Consider the following 17220-nt stretch of genomic DNA (forward strand, 5'->3'; position numbering starts at 1 on the left):
AGGAGCTGTAAAGTTATGCATAAGCCAAACAGTTCATCAGATTTGGTCATTCGCAGAGGATGGTGCTGATTCTTTATTCCAAGACTTCACTTTGCTGTTACTGTTACTACCAGTGTTAGATGGAGCCTAATATAAAAATGCAATGACAATTTGTATCCACTAGAGGGCAGTGTTGTTCAACCAAACACGGGCACTGAATAGAGACTTTCATCTCACTAAAGGACTCGAAAGCGTTTCACAGACAACACCGGACTCTCTTCTGAGAGACTTCAATTCACTATTTATTTTTTACATCAGGTCACAAAGGAAAAAAAAAACAACAACCAAGACTCGCCAACATTTCTCTCTTTCGCTCACTCAAACACACACATCACAAAATCACCACTCTCTCTTTGTGCTATTCTCTGTCTTTGATTCATCTCTGCTTTTATAACTTAAACAATAATTTAAATAAAAAACATGGATCTCCGTGGGCACTTGAGCGAGATGAGACTCAGAGGAAGGGGCCGGCTGACACATCAGTGGTTTCTTTGAGCAGGGGGCTTCGTCAGAGTCAAGAGTCATTCTCCCAGAGGAAAGAGTCATTTCTCAGCACTTTGGCCAGTTTCTCGTTAAACGGCGTGTAGAAATCCCGCAGGATGTCTTTCGTGATGGGCAGCATGGGTCCCAGGTTTTTGTCTGCGGGCCTCCGGGTGTTTGAAGCTGGACTTCTTGTGATCTCTGACTCTATTTCTTTCGTCAGCGGCCCTGTGCAAACACACAAAACACTTCTTTAACATCTTTGCTTCTGGACTCCAGATTCTGCCCCAGCAGTAAACAAGTGGAGGAAAAATTGGACTGTTAGACGTCATGATGTATCAGCAGCGCTGTGCGCAGAGGATCTGACACTCTGGTGGGCAGTCACACCTCGGCTAGTGTTGGCAGCTCTTTGAGGAGATAAGTCTGCGCTCTGGGGCAAGTGGGAGCAGTCAGTGGGAGGAGGGGGTCTCAGGAAACTGGGACAGAACTGGGTTTCAATATCAGATACAGTGTTTACATTAATTCATACCAAAATGTCGATTAATGGATTTATAAATCAACCACAGATTCAGAGATCAGATTACTGCTGTGGGGAAAAGACTCTTTTCTCTTTCTTTGAAGAAAATAACTTTAGGAAAGAAAGCATCACAGTGATTCTCTCTTTGGTCACTCCCAGCTCAGTGGTAATGCTCTGCTGTTTGTCATGAAGACAGTTTTTATATAAAGAAGCTGAGTATGAGCGGACTCTGCTGGGATCCCTGTGTGATAATGCCGTTTCTGTTTCACTCCATGCTTTGTGCTTTACTATGTGAACTCTGGAGGGAATAAATCCAACATGACAGAGATAGTTTTCTCATGTGTCCATATTAAACAAGGGAATATAGGAAATATCACAGGGGGCGTTGACTGTTGCTGCTTTTCTCTTGATTTTGATAGAAACTGCTGTGTTTGCTGGATAAAAAACTCCTTTAGGTCTTGTCCACACATTGCCAGGTCATAGCTGTCAGGTCTACAGATTTGGACTAGAAACTACCGTATTTTACCCCTCTTATCTGACATCATCCAGTATGAGTTTTCTCTTGTAAATCTCCCATATCATAATGTAATTTAAGAAAAAACATTCCTCTGCCTCTCCAGACTGAACTCTGTCACTAGCCTCCTGAGAACTGCCACCTGCAGTCACTTGGGTGGGAACAAACCATAGCTGTCAAGTCTCCTGTTTTGGCCAAGAAACAACCATATTTTACCACCTACCCACCCCCAAACTCTCAGGTAGAACCATAGACTGTAAAAAAATGGCCACCATCTTGCTCAGGTCACCACAAAACTTCTCCCCCTGGTGGCTGGCTGCAGTATAGGTCAAAAACTCTGTCTCCCCAGTCATTCCAGATGGGCTGCGGTCAAACTCTAAAAAATGTATACACCTGGTAAAAATGTTTCTCACATCGGTATGCCGTGGTAATATTGAGATATTATTTGAGTGCCTTGTGTTCAAGTTCTCTTTTTTCTGAAAAGTTTCTTTCTCTTTAGTTAGTAGAGGTTAAAACGAAGTATAATGTCACTTTTAACGATATATGAGAGCTGCTGCTTCTTGTGTACTTTTTTCTGGATTAGTAAAGTATGTCAAGGGGGAGAGTCAAGAAGAGATTAGACTTGCAAAAGATGAAAATAAAATTACTTTTGTCACCTGGCTCCACTCAGATTTTCTCAGAGTCCTTCATAGTCTCTAATGCGCCATTCTGGCTACCCAATGGCGACGCCATTTTTGGCTTCAAAATCAAAAAATGGTAAAAGGTGGAGCCAGACTGTTCCCTCTATAACAGGGATGTCAAACTCGTGCCATGGAGGGCCAAGAGGCTGCAGGTTTTCTTTCCAACCAAAAACTCCACCTGATTTCACTGATTAATCCCTGCTCTCTGTTTGAAGGTGAGGTAATCAGTGACATCAGCTAATGGAGTTTTTGGTTGGACAGAAAACCTGCAGCCTCTTGGCCCTCCATGGCACGAGTTTGAGATCCCTGCTCTATATAAAGTCTATGGGTGGGTGCTGGAAAATTTCCCTTTCTATCACATCCAAAAACTGACAGGTGTACAAATAGCTACCCGCATTTGTTTTAAAAATTACTTTTCTCCACGTGTGACCGGGCAAATCTTCCGATAAGCGGCTCAAAGCTTTATGGTAGCAGTGTTTTTCAGACGTGAAACCTGTGCTAGCCAATCAGAGTGAGCCCCTATCCTTCAAATGTGACGTTTGAGAACTAAAAACTCAGTTTTCTGGCATCTACGCAAAACCATGAAACAAGTTTTCCAGAATCCTCACTTTGGCTCGAGTTTTCAGAAAACATTTTCTCAGTGATGTAAATCTGCAGTTTCCTGTCGATAACAGGCCTAAATGTATAAAACTTTATATGGTTTCACAAATACCCAGCTACGTGTGGACATGGCCTTAGTGTCTCTTTGTGTTTTTGAATACACCCTCAACTTATTTAGTTATGAATAAAGGAGTATACCCACATTTTAACCCCAGGGCCAACCGGCACCCCCTACATAATTTCTCAATTTTCAACTGGTGCTTGAAACCAACTCTTAATAACACCTGAAGCTTAGCACTTTTATCGGACTCTTCACTGTGAGCAGGTTTTAATCTCAGTGTGGCCCTGCTGTTTTATTATCTCCTCATATTGATTCACTTTAATCTACAGCTGTTTCCAATGATCAGGGAAACCCTGCTGCTAATGATCACAACCAGCCACATGCGTTCCATCACATATCCTCGTTTGTCTGTTTACTTTCAAAATGATCTGAGTTTGAGATAATAAGGACGTGCATCAGGCTGTTTGCTGTGTACTCACCCAGGTTGAGGAAATCAAAGACTCTGTGCATCGTGTATTTCCTGTTAGAGGCGTGGTCCTCCAGCCTCAGGACCAGGATCTGTTCCCTGCTGAAGACGGTCAGCCAGTCCAGGAGGTACACGATGTAGAGGCCCACTTGCAATCGCACCTGGAGACAAAGAGGAGAGTGGATGTGAAGTTAAAGCATTCTGCAGTGCAACCTGAAAAGATATGGTTGTGTCTGAGTGTTCAGGGAAATATGAAGAAATGAGAAACCTGCATTATCACCTGCCACTTCAGCAGATACTCACTCCATCCAGCTACATGATATTGTCATTTACTACGTCTCTCTGACAGTCCGAGCTTTGAATCAGAAGTCAGAACAACCTTGAGTTGACTTTCTCTATGCCAGCTGCATCTGAACTTTTCTATTTCTTGTTTGTGACTGAGCAGTTATCGACCTAACACATATTTGCAAAAAGTGGCAGCAGAAGCCATGAATCATTGTAAACATTTCCATAAAAGAGCTCTCAGGTTAATGTACAAAACAAACCACCTTATTCCACGGACCTGAACCACCTCTGTGTCTTTTTGCTTTTTAAGCAAAAATGAAATCCCCCTTCAGAATAAACGATCCCGCTCCAGGCCAGCAGCCCCTCCTTTGTTAAATCAATCGTGTTTTCGTGCTGGCGTTTATTGGTCTTTTCTCCCCGGACTCTAATCTGAGCTCCAGAACTTTTATCACGCAGGCCCAGGCATGAGGGACCCCGTCAGGACAGCTGTAATGCTTTAACATGGTCTAATAACTTCGAGGACATATTAGTGGATGGACAATTAGGCCGGTGGCAGGAGCTGCGCATGTTCCCAGAGGGCCGCTGTCGGAGGCAGTCGGAGATGAGGACCATTTGAATATGAGGCAACATGGAAGGGGAGCCAAAAAAGGACAAGCCAGCCCCCTCCTCCCCCTTTTAGCCAGTCCGCCCTGGGGCACTGTGGGAAAAGCTGGCCAGGGGCCCAACACTGGGGCCCTGCACCGCCTGGCACTAAGACTCAGTCTGCTTTGTGAGTGGATGAGGGAGTTCACACCACTGCTAAACTTGGTTTTCTCAAACAAAAAGGGGCCCGGGACGCTGCCCTGCCAGCCCCTTCATAAAGTCCATCATGAAAGCTTCAGTGTGTGTTAATGAAGTGTGGATTTCACTCCATCTGCCTCTTCCACTCCTCTTTATGTCTTTCTCCACACCAGGGAGGAGGAGCTGGTGGCTGTAGTGTGATGCTCTGCAGGGCGGTGAGGGCGGCGAGGGGGGGACTCACCGGCATGGCGTTGTTGACGGTTGTGTTGTACACACAGGAGCGCATTGTGTACTCTGTAAGGCACCCCTCGAATAACTGCAGCGACTCTGACACCTTCTCGTGGAAATCCTCTGCAGACTTATTGGCAATACCGAAGTAAAGGTAGTCAGAGTAGAGCCTGCAAGACACAACAGAGGGGACATTCAACAAAAAATAAGGCTTATAATTCAGTTTTGTTGAAAAGGACAGAACATTTCTTCCCCCCCCCCAAAACTAAAAATTATATCATTTTTTTCATTCCTTTTTTAAAGACACAGTTTTGTGCATATTTTCAAAAGATTTGTCAGACTTCTCTGAATAAAGAAGTTTTCTGTTCAAAAAGAAGGCACGAATAAAAAGAAAACTTTGCCGTCACTTTCCAAAAAAATGTGAAGACAGCCTTTGTTCTGTTTGTTCTTCAGCAGTATCCACACTTTTTCTACTAAGATTCAAATTTTGACATGTCTTGTACAAGTAACACTCAACGCTCTCCCTCCTGAGGAGTCAGCCAAGTCTAGATTTTTAAAATTTATTCATTCACTTTATCGTTCTTGGTAAAGTGAAACTGCTTAGGGATATATATCAAGTTTTAGCTAAGCAGCAAGCAGTTTTGAACTGAACAGTCAGGGATGTTTAAAGGGAAAGTTAGTCCATTTCAATGATTAGTTTGCCAGTCGTTTTAATGGAAATGAAAATTTGGAGTTGTCTGAAGTCGGGGAAAAACTCAACTCATAAATTTGACACGGCTTGATACAGAAAGAAAGTCTGCAGGAAAACTATGTTAGCAAGCTTGCTGAATGTGGCTAATGTTAGCTGGGCTAGCATCCTCGTCCTTCATTCCCCCAAATCTAAACCTGCAGTCCTAAAATATTACTTTATTAAGTAGTAATTATAGTGCCAGCTAGTAAGTTTGACAACTTTTAATTGAGTATTTGACTTAAGTCCTATTTCCACAGTACGGTACATCTTGGTACGGCACACATTTTGTGGCATTTCTTTTGACAAAAACTGGAACAGGTTCCCAAATTAATGACCTGTACCGTCCCACTTTTTGGTACCCTTCTGTTGGGGTGCCAGACACTGATCCAACACCAGAAGGTGGAGCTAGAAACTTTGCAGTGTGTTGATTGGTTGAATTAATCATCACTTCCTGTGTGACAGCAGTAATAGAGAACAACACATAACTCTCCCATGTTTAAATCTCCAGTTATCTTTGTGAAGATAATTTCATTTTTGTTTGGAAAATGACGTCACAAAACAGCGTGAAACTGATGTTGGAACAAAACTGTGTCACATTTTTCTTTGTTGGATTTATTAGCGAGGATTGCTGCTATGCCGTCCAGCTATAACATAGCTAACGGAGTATCCGGCTTACACACTGCCTACTAAGAATGGCACGGTTTTCTGTGGAAATGCAAACAGGATCAGGCTTTACTGATCCGACCTGAACCAAACTGTACTGATCCAAACCAAACCGCTTGGTGGAAATGAAGCTTTAAGGGTTAAAGGGTGCTTATCCCAATTAGCAACCATCTTTATCCACCATACTTGTGCTTGTACTGAAAAGCAGCGCTTGTATTTCCTCAGATTTGCACCTTTGACAGCCAGTGATGTGTTGGGGTCACATCACAAGAGCAAAAATGTCAAATCTGTTATTTGATGTCATTTGTAGAGTCACTTACTCTTTTAGCATATGTACAGGTTTTAAAAATCTTTCAGTGTGAGTCAAACACCACTCATTCAAATCACAACCATAACCGGGACGTCATGGAAAGTGTCAGTTTGGGGACGTCATTGGGGGATCAGACTGCGTCTTTACGGCGCTTGCAGTGAAAGAGTGAGGATCTTGTCTTCTTCTCTCAGCCAGAAATAGAAACAGAAACTTTAAAAAAGTGTAGCAAGCAGGCTTCTTTTCAACCAAACAAAATACTGTCAGTGTGGACGAGGACGAGAAGCGTGGATTAGGCTGAGCGGATCACTGGGGAAACAAAAGTAATAAAAGAAAGAGAACTTATCGACCTTGGATGGATGACTGAATAGCTCCTGCTACAATATGGATGAGTGGAGAATGAGATTTAGAAGACAAATGTAGAGAGAAAGGGGACTGTGAACACAGAGTGAGGGAAGTGAATGAACAATATCTGAAAAGTGGACTTTAAATCCAGATTATGACGAGCTTTTGGGTGCTCATTGTTTTCTTAATGTCATTTCAATGCCTTTCTTTGCTTGCTCTAAAGCACTTTGGGTCGCGTCTGTGTTTGAAATTGCTATAAAGTAGAAGAGTTTAATATGAGTGCGAGAATGGATGAAGCCATATCAATAATTTATTTGAATAAAAGGGTGAAAGCAATTACAGAGCGTGTTCAGACAAGTAAAAATCAACTTTAATAGCATAAAGAATATCCAGTTTGAACAGAAAGTATCAGGCATTCAGCTGCAAGGTCGTTATGCCTCCGATAAAGACGTCATATTGAAAGTTATGTGACAGATAGTAAAAGGCAACACATCCTGTGTGACAGCAGGTCTTTTGTCTGCAGCGCACAGTGAATGTATCTGTCTGTATCTGCAGTAAACAGCTGTGATTGAAACACAAAGGTGGCTCTGTGCCTGTCAGAGCTAAACTCTCTATTTACTGACATTTTAATGAGTAATACTGTGAAACAAAGACGACTCCCACCTCTCCACGGGGTCCCTCAGCATGACGATGAAGCGGGCGTCGGGCTGCAGGGCATGGACGAAGTCCTGGATCAGGAACGGGGGCTCCCCTTCTGTGGTGTTGTCATAGAAATACACCCAGGCGTTGTTATCCCACATGGTGGACGCGCTGGCTTCTCCTGAAAAACACACAGCCCACAGTGGTTCAGAGAAAACATGCACACAGACCGCGACCACAGAGACAAACAAAACATGTACGACTGCTGCAAGTATTTTTGGGAGTTTTTGGGGATTTATTTCATGGCATCCACAAATTCTTACTGTTTTTAAAATGTGAGTACTGCCTTATGGAGTGAAAGACTTGTTTTTGACCTTGAAATATAACAAGAAGTTAGCTTATGGTTATGGATGCACAAGAGATACTGGCCCGTAAAGTTAAAACACTTATAAAAGGACTATTTATTATTCTAACCATACAGCTTTATCAGATTAAAACAGCCAATAAAAGTCCCTATAAATTATGTTTAACAACCCTTTTCACTGTGACACAGAGAAAAAGAACAAACAGGCTGTTGAGAGTAAAAAACGTTATCTACCCCATGTTTGTTTTTCACCATCTCAACTCATTTAGACCGGATGCAACATCTACATGTTTATCCCTTTAGTAAGTGTAGGTAATTTCAGACAATGTCATTTTTTTCAAGACGTGACGAATGAAATGCACTGTGTTTCGCTGAAACACATGTAAGGAGGTTAGAAAGTTTGTGTTGAATGTAATTCTTTTTATGACCTGCTTTTGGACAACTTAGATGGATGACACCATCTGACCAGATGTGTAAATGACCCAAACGTCACATCCGATCTCAAAAATGAGAAACGTGCATCCAGCATTAAAGGTAAATGCTGCATCCAGTGTAACGAGTTAAAGGACAAAAACAAAATTCCATTTTAGGGAATGTGTGCCACAAGTATTTCAAGAAAATGAACAATGTAAAATTTTTATGTCATGGGGTGGGCGAAAAAATCATTAACATAATAAATCAGGGTTTTTTGTCAGACAATATCAAAATCAGTATTCTTTGCCAAAAAGTTGTTTTTTCAAATTCAAATTCTTCATTTCAGTCTTTGTTTATAAACTGGGTTGGAAAAAAGTTACCGCTTTTCTCCAGCAGAGGGTGAAATGTTTCTCTCTGACTCACATGATGTGCATTTAATGGGAAAATCTGTCTCCTGATACAGTCTGTAGACATTATCATCATCATTTAACTTCTTTCACATGGTCTGGTGTAAAAAACTTAAACTAAAAATCACAAATATTAAGAAAGAATTGCAACTTAAATTGAATCGGCACCCCAAAAACAAAAACAGAATTGAATTGCAAGAATAGCATATTGTCCCAGTCCTATTTCGTTAACTGAAAAATTCCTCCCTGCAACAGAGATGTATTGATGAAATAAGATCCAGCAGAAGCACAGGTCAGGGTCTGGGTGTCTTCCTTGATGGGACTCTGTCATTCCACACACATCAGTAATGTCATTTGGTCTGCGTTCTTCCATCTGTGCAATATCAACTGTCTACACCCCCCCAGAGCACCCCCATCCTGGTTCACTTACTTTTTACCTCCCACCTGGACTTCTGCAACTACCTTTTCTCTGGTCTTCCCCTCGAGTTCTGCCATAAATTTTATCTGGTACAGAATGCTACAGCCCAGACCACCAGGACTCCTCTTTCCACCACATCATCACCTGTTCTACAGGGTGGGCCAGAAAGATTGACCCACCGTTTTTTCCGCACTATCAAAAAATGCTTTCAGACTAACATAACAAACATTGAACACAGTTTCTATACTTTATTCTCTGTCATCAAAAAGATTTACATCTCAATATGGACGCCCTTTGCCTTTATCATAGCCTGGAGACAATCTGGCACTGTCAGGAGCGCCGCACTGTCTCCTTCAAGTTTTGACCATGACTTCATCAGAGCTGTCTGCAAAGCGGTGACACTGCTGTGAGATACTCTTGAGACCTCCTTCTCCAGGATAGACCAGATTGCAAAGTCAATTGGATTGATGTCTGGACTCGACAGAGGCCACATGTTCTTGTCCCAGAAGCCAGGAAAGTGCTGCTTGCACCAGGCCTGTGCGACATTGGATGTGTGAGCTGCTGCACCATCTTGTGTGAAGACATACTGGTTTCTTAACACATTGGTACACCAAGGCAACACTCTTTCTTCAAGCATTTGAAGGTACACCTGGCTGTTCACTTTCACACCCTCCTGAATGAAGACCAAAGGAGACTTTGAGCCATCGGATGCAACAGCAGCCCACACCATGACTCCAGCTGCTTCTGATGACCTAAATGAGTCTAAATGAGATATACAATGGGTAAATCTTTCTGGCTCACCCTGTACAACAAGCTTCCCATCACCCATTGCATTAGTCTCAAAATCCTGCTTTTCTCTTTCAAAGACCTCTATCACCTTGACACACTGTAACTCACTGATCTCCTCATAAACAAACCCAGCCCCAGCCGTATCCTCAGATCTTCACCCCACTTGGCCCGCTTGACTTCCATGGGGTCCAGAGCCTTCAGTCTCTCTGCCCCCTGTCTCTGGAGCTCCCTCCCACCTGACATTGACTCATGTATATCTTCAAATCCTGCCTCAAAACCCCTCTACTCTGCCTAACCTACCCACTCTGATGGCCATCCATCGTATCTTTTTCAAAGTAATTCATCTTCAACTTTTATTATTTTTTTTTAATATTGCTGAAGCGTTTTAAACTTCATTTTGTATTTTGTCCTTGGGTACCTTGAGGCACCCATTAATAAAATGTATAACTATTGATGTTATTGAAAAGGGAAGTGCAGGAGTACTGATTAGTGAACAACAGAAAGTTTACCAGAGATGATCCAAAAAGTAAAAACCATTCATTAAAAAAAATTACAAAACTTGTTCAGCCACTTTATTTTAAGGTATAAGACCAAGAATTTTGTCTGATGGTTCCATATTTGGAACAATAACACTACTCATTCAACCAAACCTAGCCCATTGAATAAACACCATATCATCAAACCCCTATAGTTATTGCTACAACAGAAAATTTAGATCAATATGGGCAGAAAACACCAATACACGTCTGATAAAGCTCCAAACTTTCATCAGCATGTACCAAAAAAAGAAGAAATTTTAGAACCGCTGAGGTTTCTGCAAAAGTTTTTTCAAGATTTTTCTGCAGTTATGTAATCTTCATTTCATTTTGACATTTAATTAAGCAAGTAGTTCCCTCAGAAAAAGAAACAAATCCATACGTGCTGTGCAAAGAGTTTGTTATGATTGCCTTGTTCAAGCAGAATTGCCTCTTCATCATAGCCGGGGGTACCCGACACAGCATGTCCCCAACACATGCAACAAGTGCATGAAATGAGAAATGCTAACGCAGAATAAACAGACATAAACAGAGTAATTACGTCCCCAACTGTGAGTAAAATTGTGGAATAACTGCTCCCCACGCCGAGTTGGAGCGGTTGTGGTGCTCATAACAAGTCAGAGGACGCTGTTCCTCAAACAGTTTGAGAGCAGAAACTTTATCAGGCTGAGCTGAGAAATGATATCCAGGATTCATTAGTCTGTCTGCGCCTTCATTATCCTCTTATCTGTGAAGGGAAGCTGCTATGTATTTGTAGAGAGAACACAACACGGGCCTTATCTCCCTCGCTTCCACAGAGAAAGGGATGATAGCCAGGGCCTATTTTCTGCGCTGACAGCGGTGAGAGTGAAACAGGATCGCTGCTAATGCCGCTACGTCTCAAATGATACACGGTGTGATCAAGTCTATTTAAAGGTCTCTGTGTCCATTAAAAGAGCTGATTTTGCGGCGCAGGGCGAGGCCGTAATAGGGCAAACAAACGGCAGAGCCAGACCGGCATGCCTCTGGTGTTGGCTGGTGGCTGAAGAGAGTAAGAAGCCTGAGATCCTGGCCACAGGCCTGCACCTTGCTGCGCTCTCTCAGGGCACGCCGTGAATACTGAGTGGAGTTTTGGCACACTCCCCGTTCTCTTACAAGGATTATTTATTTAAAGAGGGAAACAAAACAGGGCAGCACGCTAAGCTGCGCTCAATTCAGCAACTCAAAACCGGCGTGAAAAGGCTGTTGTTGAAATCCTGAAACAGTTTCCTTCTTCCTCTCAGCGGAGCAGTTCTTTGGAACTCAGTATTTGACAGAAAGATTTAGTGAAATGTGTGACCCCTGGAAATAACTGGGAATGGTCCCAATTTTCAACCATAAAAAAGGAATGAAAGACTTTACCAGAGGGCTGTGATAGAAATGTAGCAGCATAAGGACAGTTAAAAACTGATGTGCACAGAGAACAATTCTACGGAGCCCTTTGAGTCCAAAAAAGGTGACATTGTTTTTCAGTATTGGTTATCTCGTGTTGTGGTTAGCTCCAATAGTTTTTAATTTTTTAAGTACTTTTGTGTCCTTTCACTATAAAAACACATTTTTTTTGATAGGAAATAAATTAATCTAGGTGCAAGGCAGTAAAACAGCAAAAAAAAAAAAAACTCAATCTAATTACTATATTTTTAGGCATTGCTTCCCCAGAACTGTATTCCTTACACCTTAAAAAAAAAGAAAGAAAAAGAAAACAGGGTGAAAAACATAGTGTGAACTTAAGATTGTGAACTATCTTTCATTGTGGGTTGAGCTTCTTTTCTAATACCGGGCGCAGTAATGAGCAGGAACTCCTGGTCTAAAAACATGAAACCAATGCAGAAGCGCTAAAAACTGCAGTTCTTCAATGTTCCACTAGAGGCTGGCTGCTGAAAAGCGAAACAGCCACATAGACACCAAGCCAAAAAAACAGAAAAAGAAGAGTTTTACCACCAGAATAAATGAGTTAATGGAATGGTTTAAACAAAAAAAACCCACACAGTTAGAGTCTGAAAGGCTAATTTCTCTCCTTTCTTTTTTCTTTTGTCTTTTTATTTATTTATTTTTTTAATTACTTGTTCTTTAACATTGGAACTCAGGTCGCTACACAAAGAAAGACATAAAACGCAGCACTTATTATAAGTATAGTCATAATGCACATCAGATTAAACAGGAGAAACCCTGCTTCACTCATCTTTAAGTCATACTTCAAGTTTACTTTCTGATATTTGACACAGGCTTTCGTTTCTAGAAGGCTGATGACTATCAACTGACGCTCAGTAGATTTGTTTCGTTGTGGTTAGCCAATGGCTCAGCAGAGAGTTTCTAGGTTTTCTGCTCTTTTTTGTTCTTGTTTATGGATTTTAATTATTAGATCATCATCATTTTTTTTTTTTTTGCTGTGAATAAATATGTTCCTGTTGGAGTCTAACATGATGTCTTCGTATGGATTTTTATGTAAAGAGAAATCCTAACTGTCAAGTTGTGCCAAAATGTGCCAAGCTTAAAGCCTCTGAAACCTCTGTTTTACTTAAACAGCCTGAAATGTGTCACAGTTGATGTACCGGTATTGTTCCATGGTTTGCTTGAGTCTCTTATGTTTCTGTTACATATTTCAAAAAGTAGACATTTATTATAAAGTGAAGTATTTTTTTTAAGTAGAAAAGAAGTCTCTCACTTCTGCTGTGTTGTATTCCTCTGACGCAGTTGCACTGATAATGATCTTTACACTTCTGGTGAAATCTAACAAGTGTTAGTTTCATTCTGAAACCAAGATAAAGCACACAGAGCTTGTGGTTTCAGAGATAAACCCCATTTATGCTGAGTGTGTTGTTTTCAAGCACAAACCTCAAAAACAGACTCTGGAAAAAACTGGTTCACTTATGAGTTTCGCCCATATCAGGGCATGGCTGACTTGACTGTCAGGCAGGCATCCTGTAGCTGTTAGCATAGACGCTAAGGGCCCACTTCTTTTCCGTAGGTTGAGTTTAGCATCAGCACTTTGGCAGCTGTTGACGATGGGCTTCAAAACTCCACATCAGTAAGAAATGGATGACATCACAGAGTGTACGTTACATATATTCTACACCTTCTATGTGTAGAAATGAGCCAGTTTGCCTCGCCATCTTCCTCTGACATGGCGTCATCCTGGCAATAACACTGCATTAAGAGTTGTGAGCTATATGTGAAGTTATTTACAGCGAGGACAGTATCAAGGTTGGTTGTTTGAAAGACTTTCCGGCCCTCTTGCAGATAATATTGCAGTTCTGAAAAAAGCCTTTCTGCAGCACTTCAGTAAAGTGGCTAAGTGAGGCAGAAGGAAGTCCAGTGTTATTAAGCCGTTCAAGCCTCTCTTTAGGGCTGAGTCACCGTCAGCTCTGTGTTTCTGCCTCCCTAACTGCAGCTCTCATAGCAGCTCTGTAATATCATCTAACAGATTACAGGTGAAGTTTTAGGCCAGTGTCAGGTCTCCCAGTGGCAAACGTTATTGGCTGAGGCCTGAAGAGGGCACAGAGGACTGTTGGAACATGTCTCACACACAGGTCAGAGTGCTGATACACAACCTGAGTGGCTAATATGATACAGCAGAGAGGGGAGGGGTGAGTCTGCTCTCTGACATAGCACTGACTAAACAGGAAGTCAGAGGAAAAAAACAAACAGGTTGTATCAGTGCTGCTAAAACCACCTCCAGATCTGATTAGCTTCAGATGATAGCGATCATTTGCACCTCTTCCTCTTGATAAATCTTTATGAAACAGATCTGAAGGTTTTTCATTGGAACAGAAAAGCTGTTGAGAAACTTCCTGTCATGGTGTGCCAATCAAAAGGTTTCTGACACACTCTTTGGCGTACCTATTGAGTAAAGCTGAGTTTGACATCGAGTTCCTTGGAATGGGTTTATTCTGAGACTGAGTAATTTTAGAAATAGAATCAAAAGTAGGCTCAGGGTCAGAGGGGAATGTGGGGCAAAGGTTGAGTTTCACAAAAACTACACTGAGCTGGTGGAAGAGCCGTCTGTTTCAATTCAAAAACTGACAGTTATTTGAGATGAGATGTTGAAATCCTTTTCTTTTGTCCACCATAATTCTGATCTGGGTCTTTAGATATTGGATTTTCACTCATATTAATTCTTATATTTACCTCAAAGATGACCCAGTCAGTATTTCAGGCATCAAAGTAACTTGACACTCTTTATTTTCCCAATGAACATGACAGTTTAGTTAGGATCCAGGGTCTGTATGCATGACCAGCCATTAGCAGGGAAAACAGACTGTTGGTACTAATGGCGAAAAAAAAAAATGCGTTAGTGGAATGCATGGGTCAGGTTAACAGGCCAATAGAGTGTTAAGTTTAATGGAGGTATAGCCCACCAATACAGGCGCTAATGGCAGGATTACAGCACCTGTTCGGCTGTTTGAAAGCGAACTTGCGCAATTAGTTACCATATAAGAGGAAATAGGTACAGACAGTGGACAATCCTTTGGAAAGATGGCAATGTGTAGCTGTACAGCAAATTTTGATTAAGATACAACATTTTTCAGTGAACAGATGAGATAAGGGAGGCAACTGACATCTCTAACCTGCGAGACTCACTGCCGTCAGTTTTACAAGTTTGATTCGCTCTTTGCTTTTATAGGTCTGGGTCTTTCCAAGATGTGTTTGGTGAAACGTAAGAGCTCATAAACTGCTTTAAGAGTTACTCATCAAGGTACCAGGGCATTGCTGCAGCGATTGTTTCGCAAAACAGCTTTCATACTACTGATCTTATTTTTGAGGATTTTCTACTGTGCACTCAATAACACCATGCACATTTACTCTGTTCAAGATCGCCAAACTTCCTCTTTCTCTTTGTTTACCAGATTGACTCACTGATAACAGCTGTTGTGTATTCTTGTAATAAAATCTTCATTTCTCCGGCAGAAAAATGTTTTTCTTGATCTTCTCTCAGTCACACTGTTACTGCTCACCAGGTTTATCAGTTTATGAGTGGTAGACATGGGCAGTTCGAATTTGTTTGATGGGGTTTTCCAGTAGGTTCCCCTTAATTATGACATAATCTGCACCTGCGTCGCTTTTATGGTGTAATAAGATAACTGGACGATTATTTGCAGTTGTTCATGCGGCTGATGAGCAGCCAACTGTGCCGTTTCATAACATAACATTAGGACTAATGGCCTCATTTGTTTAATGGCTGAATGTGCATACGGGCCCAGAACTATTAATGTTATAGAATCAGTAATTAAAAACTTGAACACACAACTCCATAAATTTTGGCCAGAAAATGAATAAATGAATAAAAATCCAAAACAAACACACGCCTTGTTACGAGTCATGTCTTCACGACAGTGTGCGCGCGACTCAGAGCCAAAGGTGTCCTTGCAGTCTACTTCAAACAGATCCTCCTTACTGTCTCTTTAAAAAAAAAGTCCTGGTTGTTGGTATACTTAATCATATAGACTTTAATGATGTATCCATTGAATTAATAATTAAGGATACATTTTTGCATTAACTTGCATGGTGACACTGCTTAGTTGACTGGCAGGGACTTAACTAAGTTTCGTTGAGTCAGCATTTCCATCATGGCGCTCACAAGTCTGCTTCAAACAACCCTATGAAAACCAATGGATGACGTCATCAAGACCACACCCTACGCCCATGTTATTTGCACCGTCTGTAAAAGCGATGGTTGAAGCTGCCAAGCTTAATTTCTGAACTAGATGGAAAAGAGGGAGGATATCAAGTCCATAAAAACGCCACAAACAATGAGGCCATAGTCTTTGTCGCCAACTGCAGCAGCACTTGTGGTTCATTATCTTTGATAGACAATCCAAATGAACCACCAAAAAACTACAAAACCTACATTATATGGCAAACTGAGTTATATGGATTCACTCGTGCCTTGATTTTACTAATTTGAACAGTGGTGGGAGAACAGTGTCATCAGATCAGCTTTGGTTTCTATACTCTAAGATAAATGCAGACTTCAGAAGATATCTGTTTGCTGAGTGCAGTAACCCTGGTGTTTCCTTTTCCTCTTACCTATGATGATGTTAGGCTGGCCGGGGCTTCCACTGGAGTTTGCTGTGAGGTTACCCTGGATTTGGTACGCCGCCTGATCAAACAAGTCCAGATAGTCCTCCACTGGGTATCGATCGTGAAAGCCCTCGCTTAGACGAATGATGCCTGGTTGAAGGTAAGAGAGGAGAACAGTTAATACAAGCAGTGGGGTGCTTTTACTTGTCTAGAGCAGGTTCAGTTTGCTGATTTCAGACATCACCCCCACATCTTTTTAAAAGTAGCAGCTTTATTTCACTTTAAAGGTTTGAATGAGGAAACAAGTTGTTTTAAAGTTGTACCAGAGAAATAACACGACAGAGTACAAAGAGCCTATGTCCTGAAGGGGTCAAAAGGTTGACACTCAAATTTGGAAATCCAAAATTGATGCTTATTTTTCCAGAAGTTGTCTTCCTCTGAAATCACCCAACTTGTGTTTATAAGATATATCACGGTTGTTGTATTTTTGTAACTTGCATAAATAGGAAAGTACTTTTTAAAGCTCCTGTGAGGTAATTTTTTTCTAGTTGTGAAACAAATTGAATCCCAGACAAATGCATTTATTACACCTTACAAAAGCTAACAAGACCATCATCAACAAGACTGACAATTTCTGTTTAGTTATTTTGTTGCCTGAAACAGCTACAAGGGGGGTAGGTGTCAGACCAATCGACTGATAGCACTGAGGAAACAACAAGTGACAATTTGACTGTAAAATGAAGCTGAATTAGTGTTTTTGTTTAAAGCTTGCTATGTACAAGGAAAGATTAGCATAAAGGTAAGATGTATATTTTGTCCACCGGGGGCGCCACAATTAAGAGAAGCCAAAAGTTCCTTACAGAAGCTTTAATTTTAACCCTGATGTTTTGATCTAACTGAGTAGTTCTGGTGTTGAAAC

General features: G+C 41.4%; 1 protein-coding gene across 1 annotated transcript in view; it reads right to left on the reverse strand.

The window, feature by feature from the left end:
- Positions 1–263: 263 nt before the first annotated feature.
- The window catches only part of chst15 (carbohydrate sulfotransferase 15), a 69330-nt gene continuing 52373 nt past the window's right edge, over positions 264–17220 (reverse strand). The window contains exons 4-8 of the mRNA XM_074663303.1: positions 16308–16451; positions 7359–7515; positions 4664–4820; positions 3371–3518; positions 264–747 (exon numbers count right to left, since the gene is read on the reverse strand). Of these exons, the coding sequence (XP_074519404.1) occupies positions 554–747; positions 3371–3518; positions 4664–4820; positions 7359–7515; positions 16308–16451 (800 nt within the window). The 3' untranslated portion in view covers positions 264–553. The remainder of the gene's footprint in view (positions 748–3370; positions 3519–4663; positions 4821–7358; positions 7516–16307; positions 16452–17220) is intronic.

The sequence above is a fragment of the Halichoeres trimaculatus genome, unplaced genomic scaffold (genome assembly GCF_033239565.1).
Source record: "Halichoeres trimaculatus isolate MK-OKI-2021-1 unplaced genomic scaffold, fHalTri1.1 fHalTri1_scaffold_23, whole genome shotgun sequence".
NCBI lineage: Eukaryota > Metazoa > Chordata > Actinopteri > Labriformes > Labridae > Halichoeres > Halichoeres trimaculatus.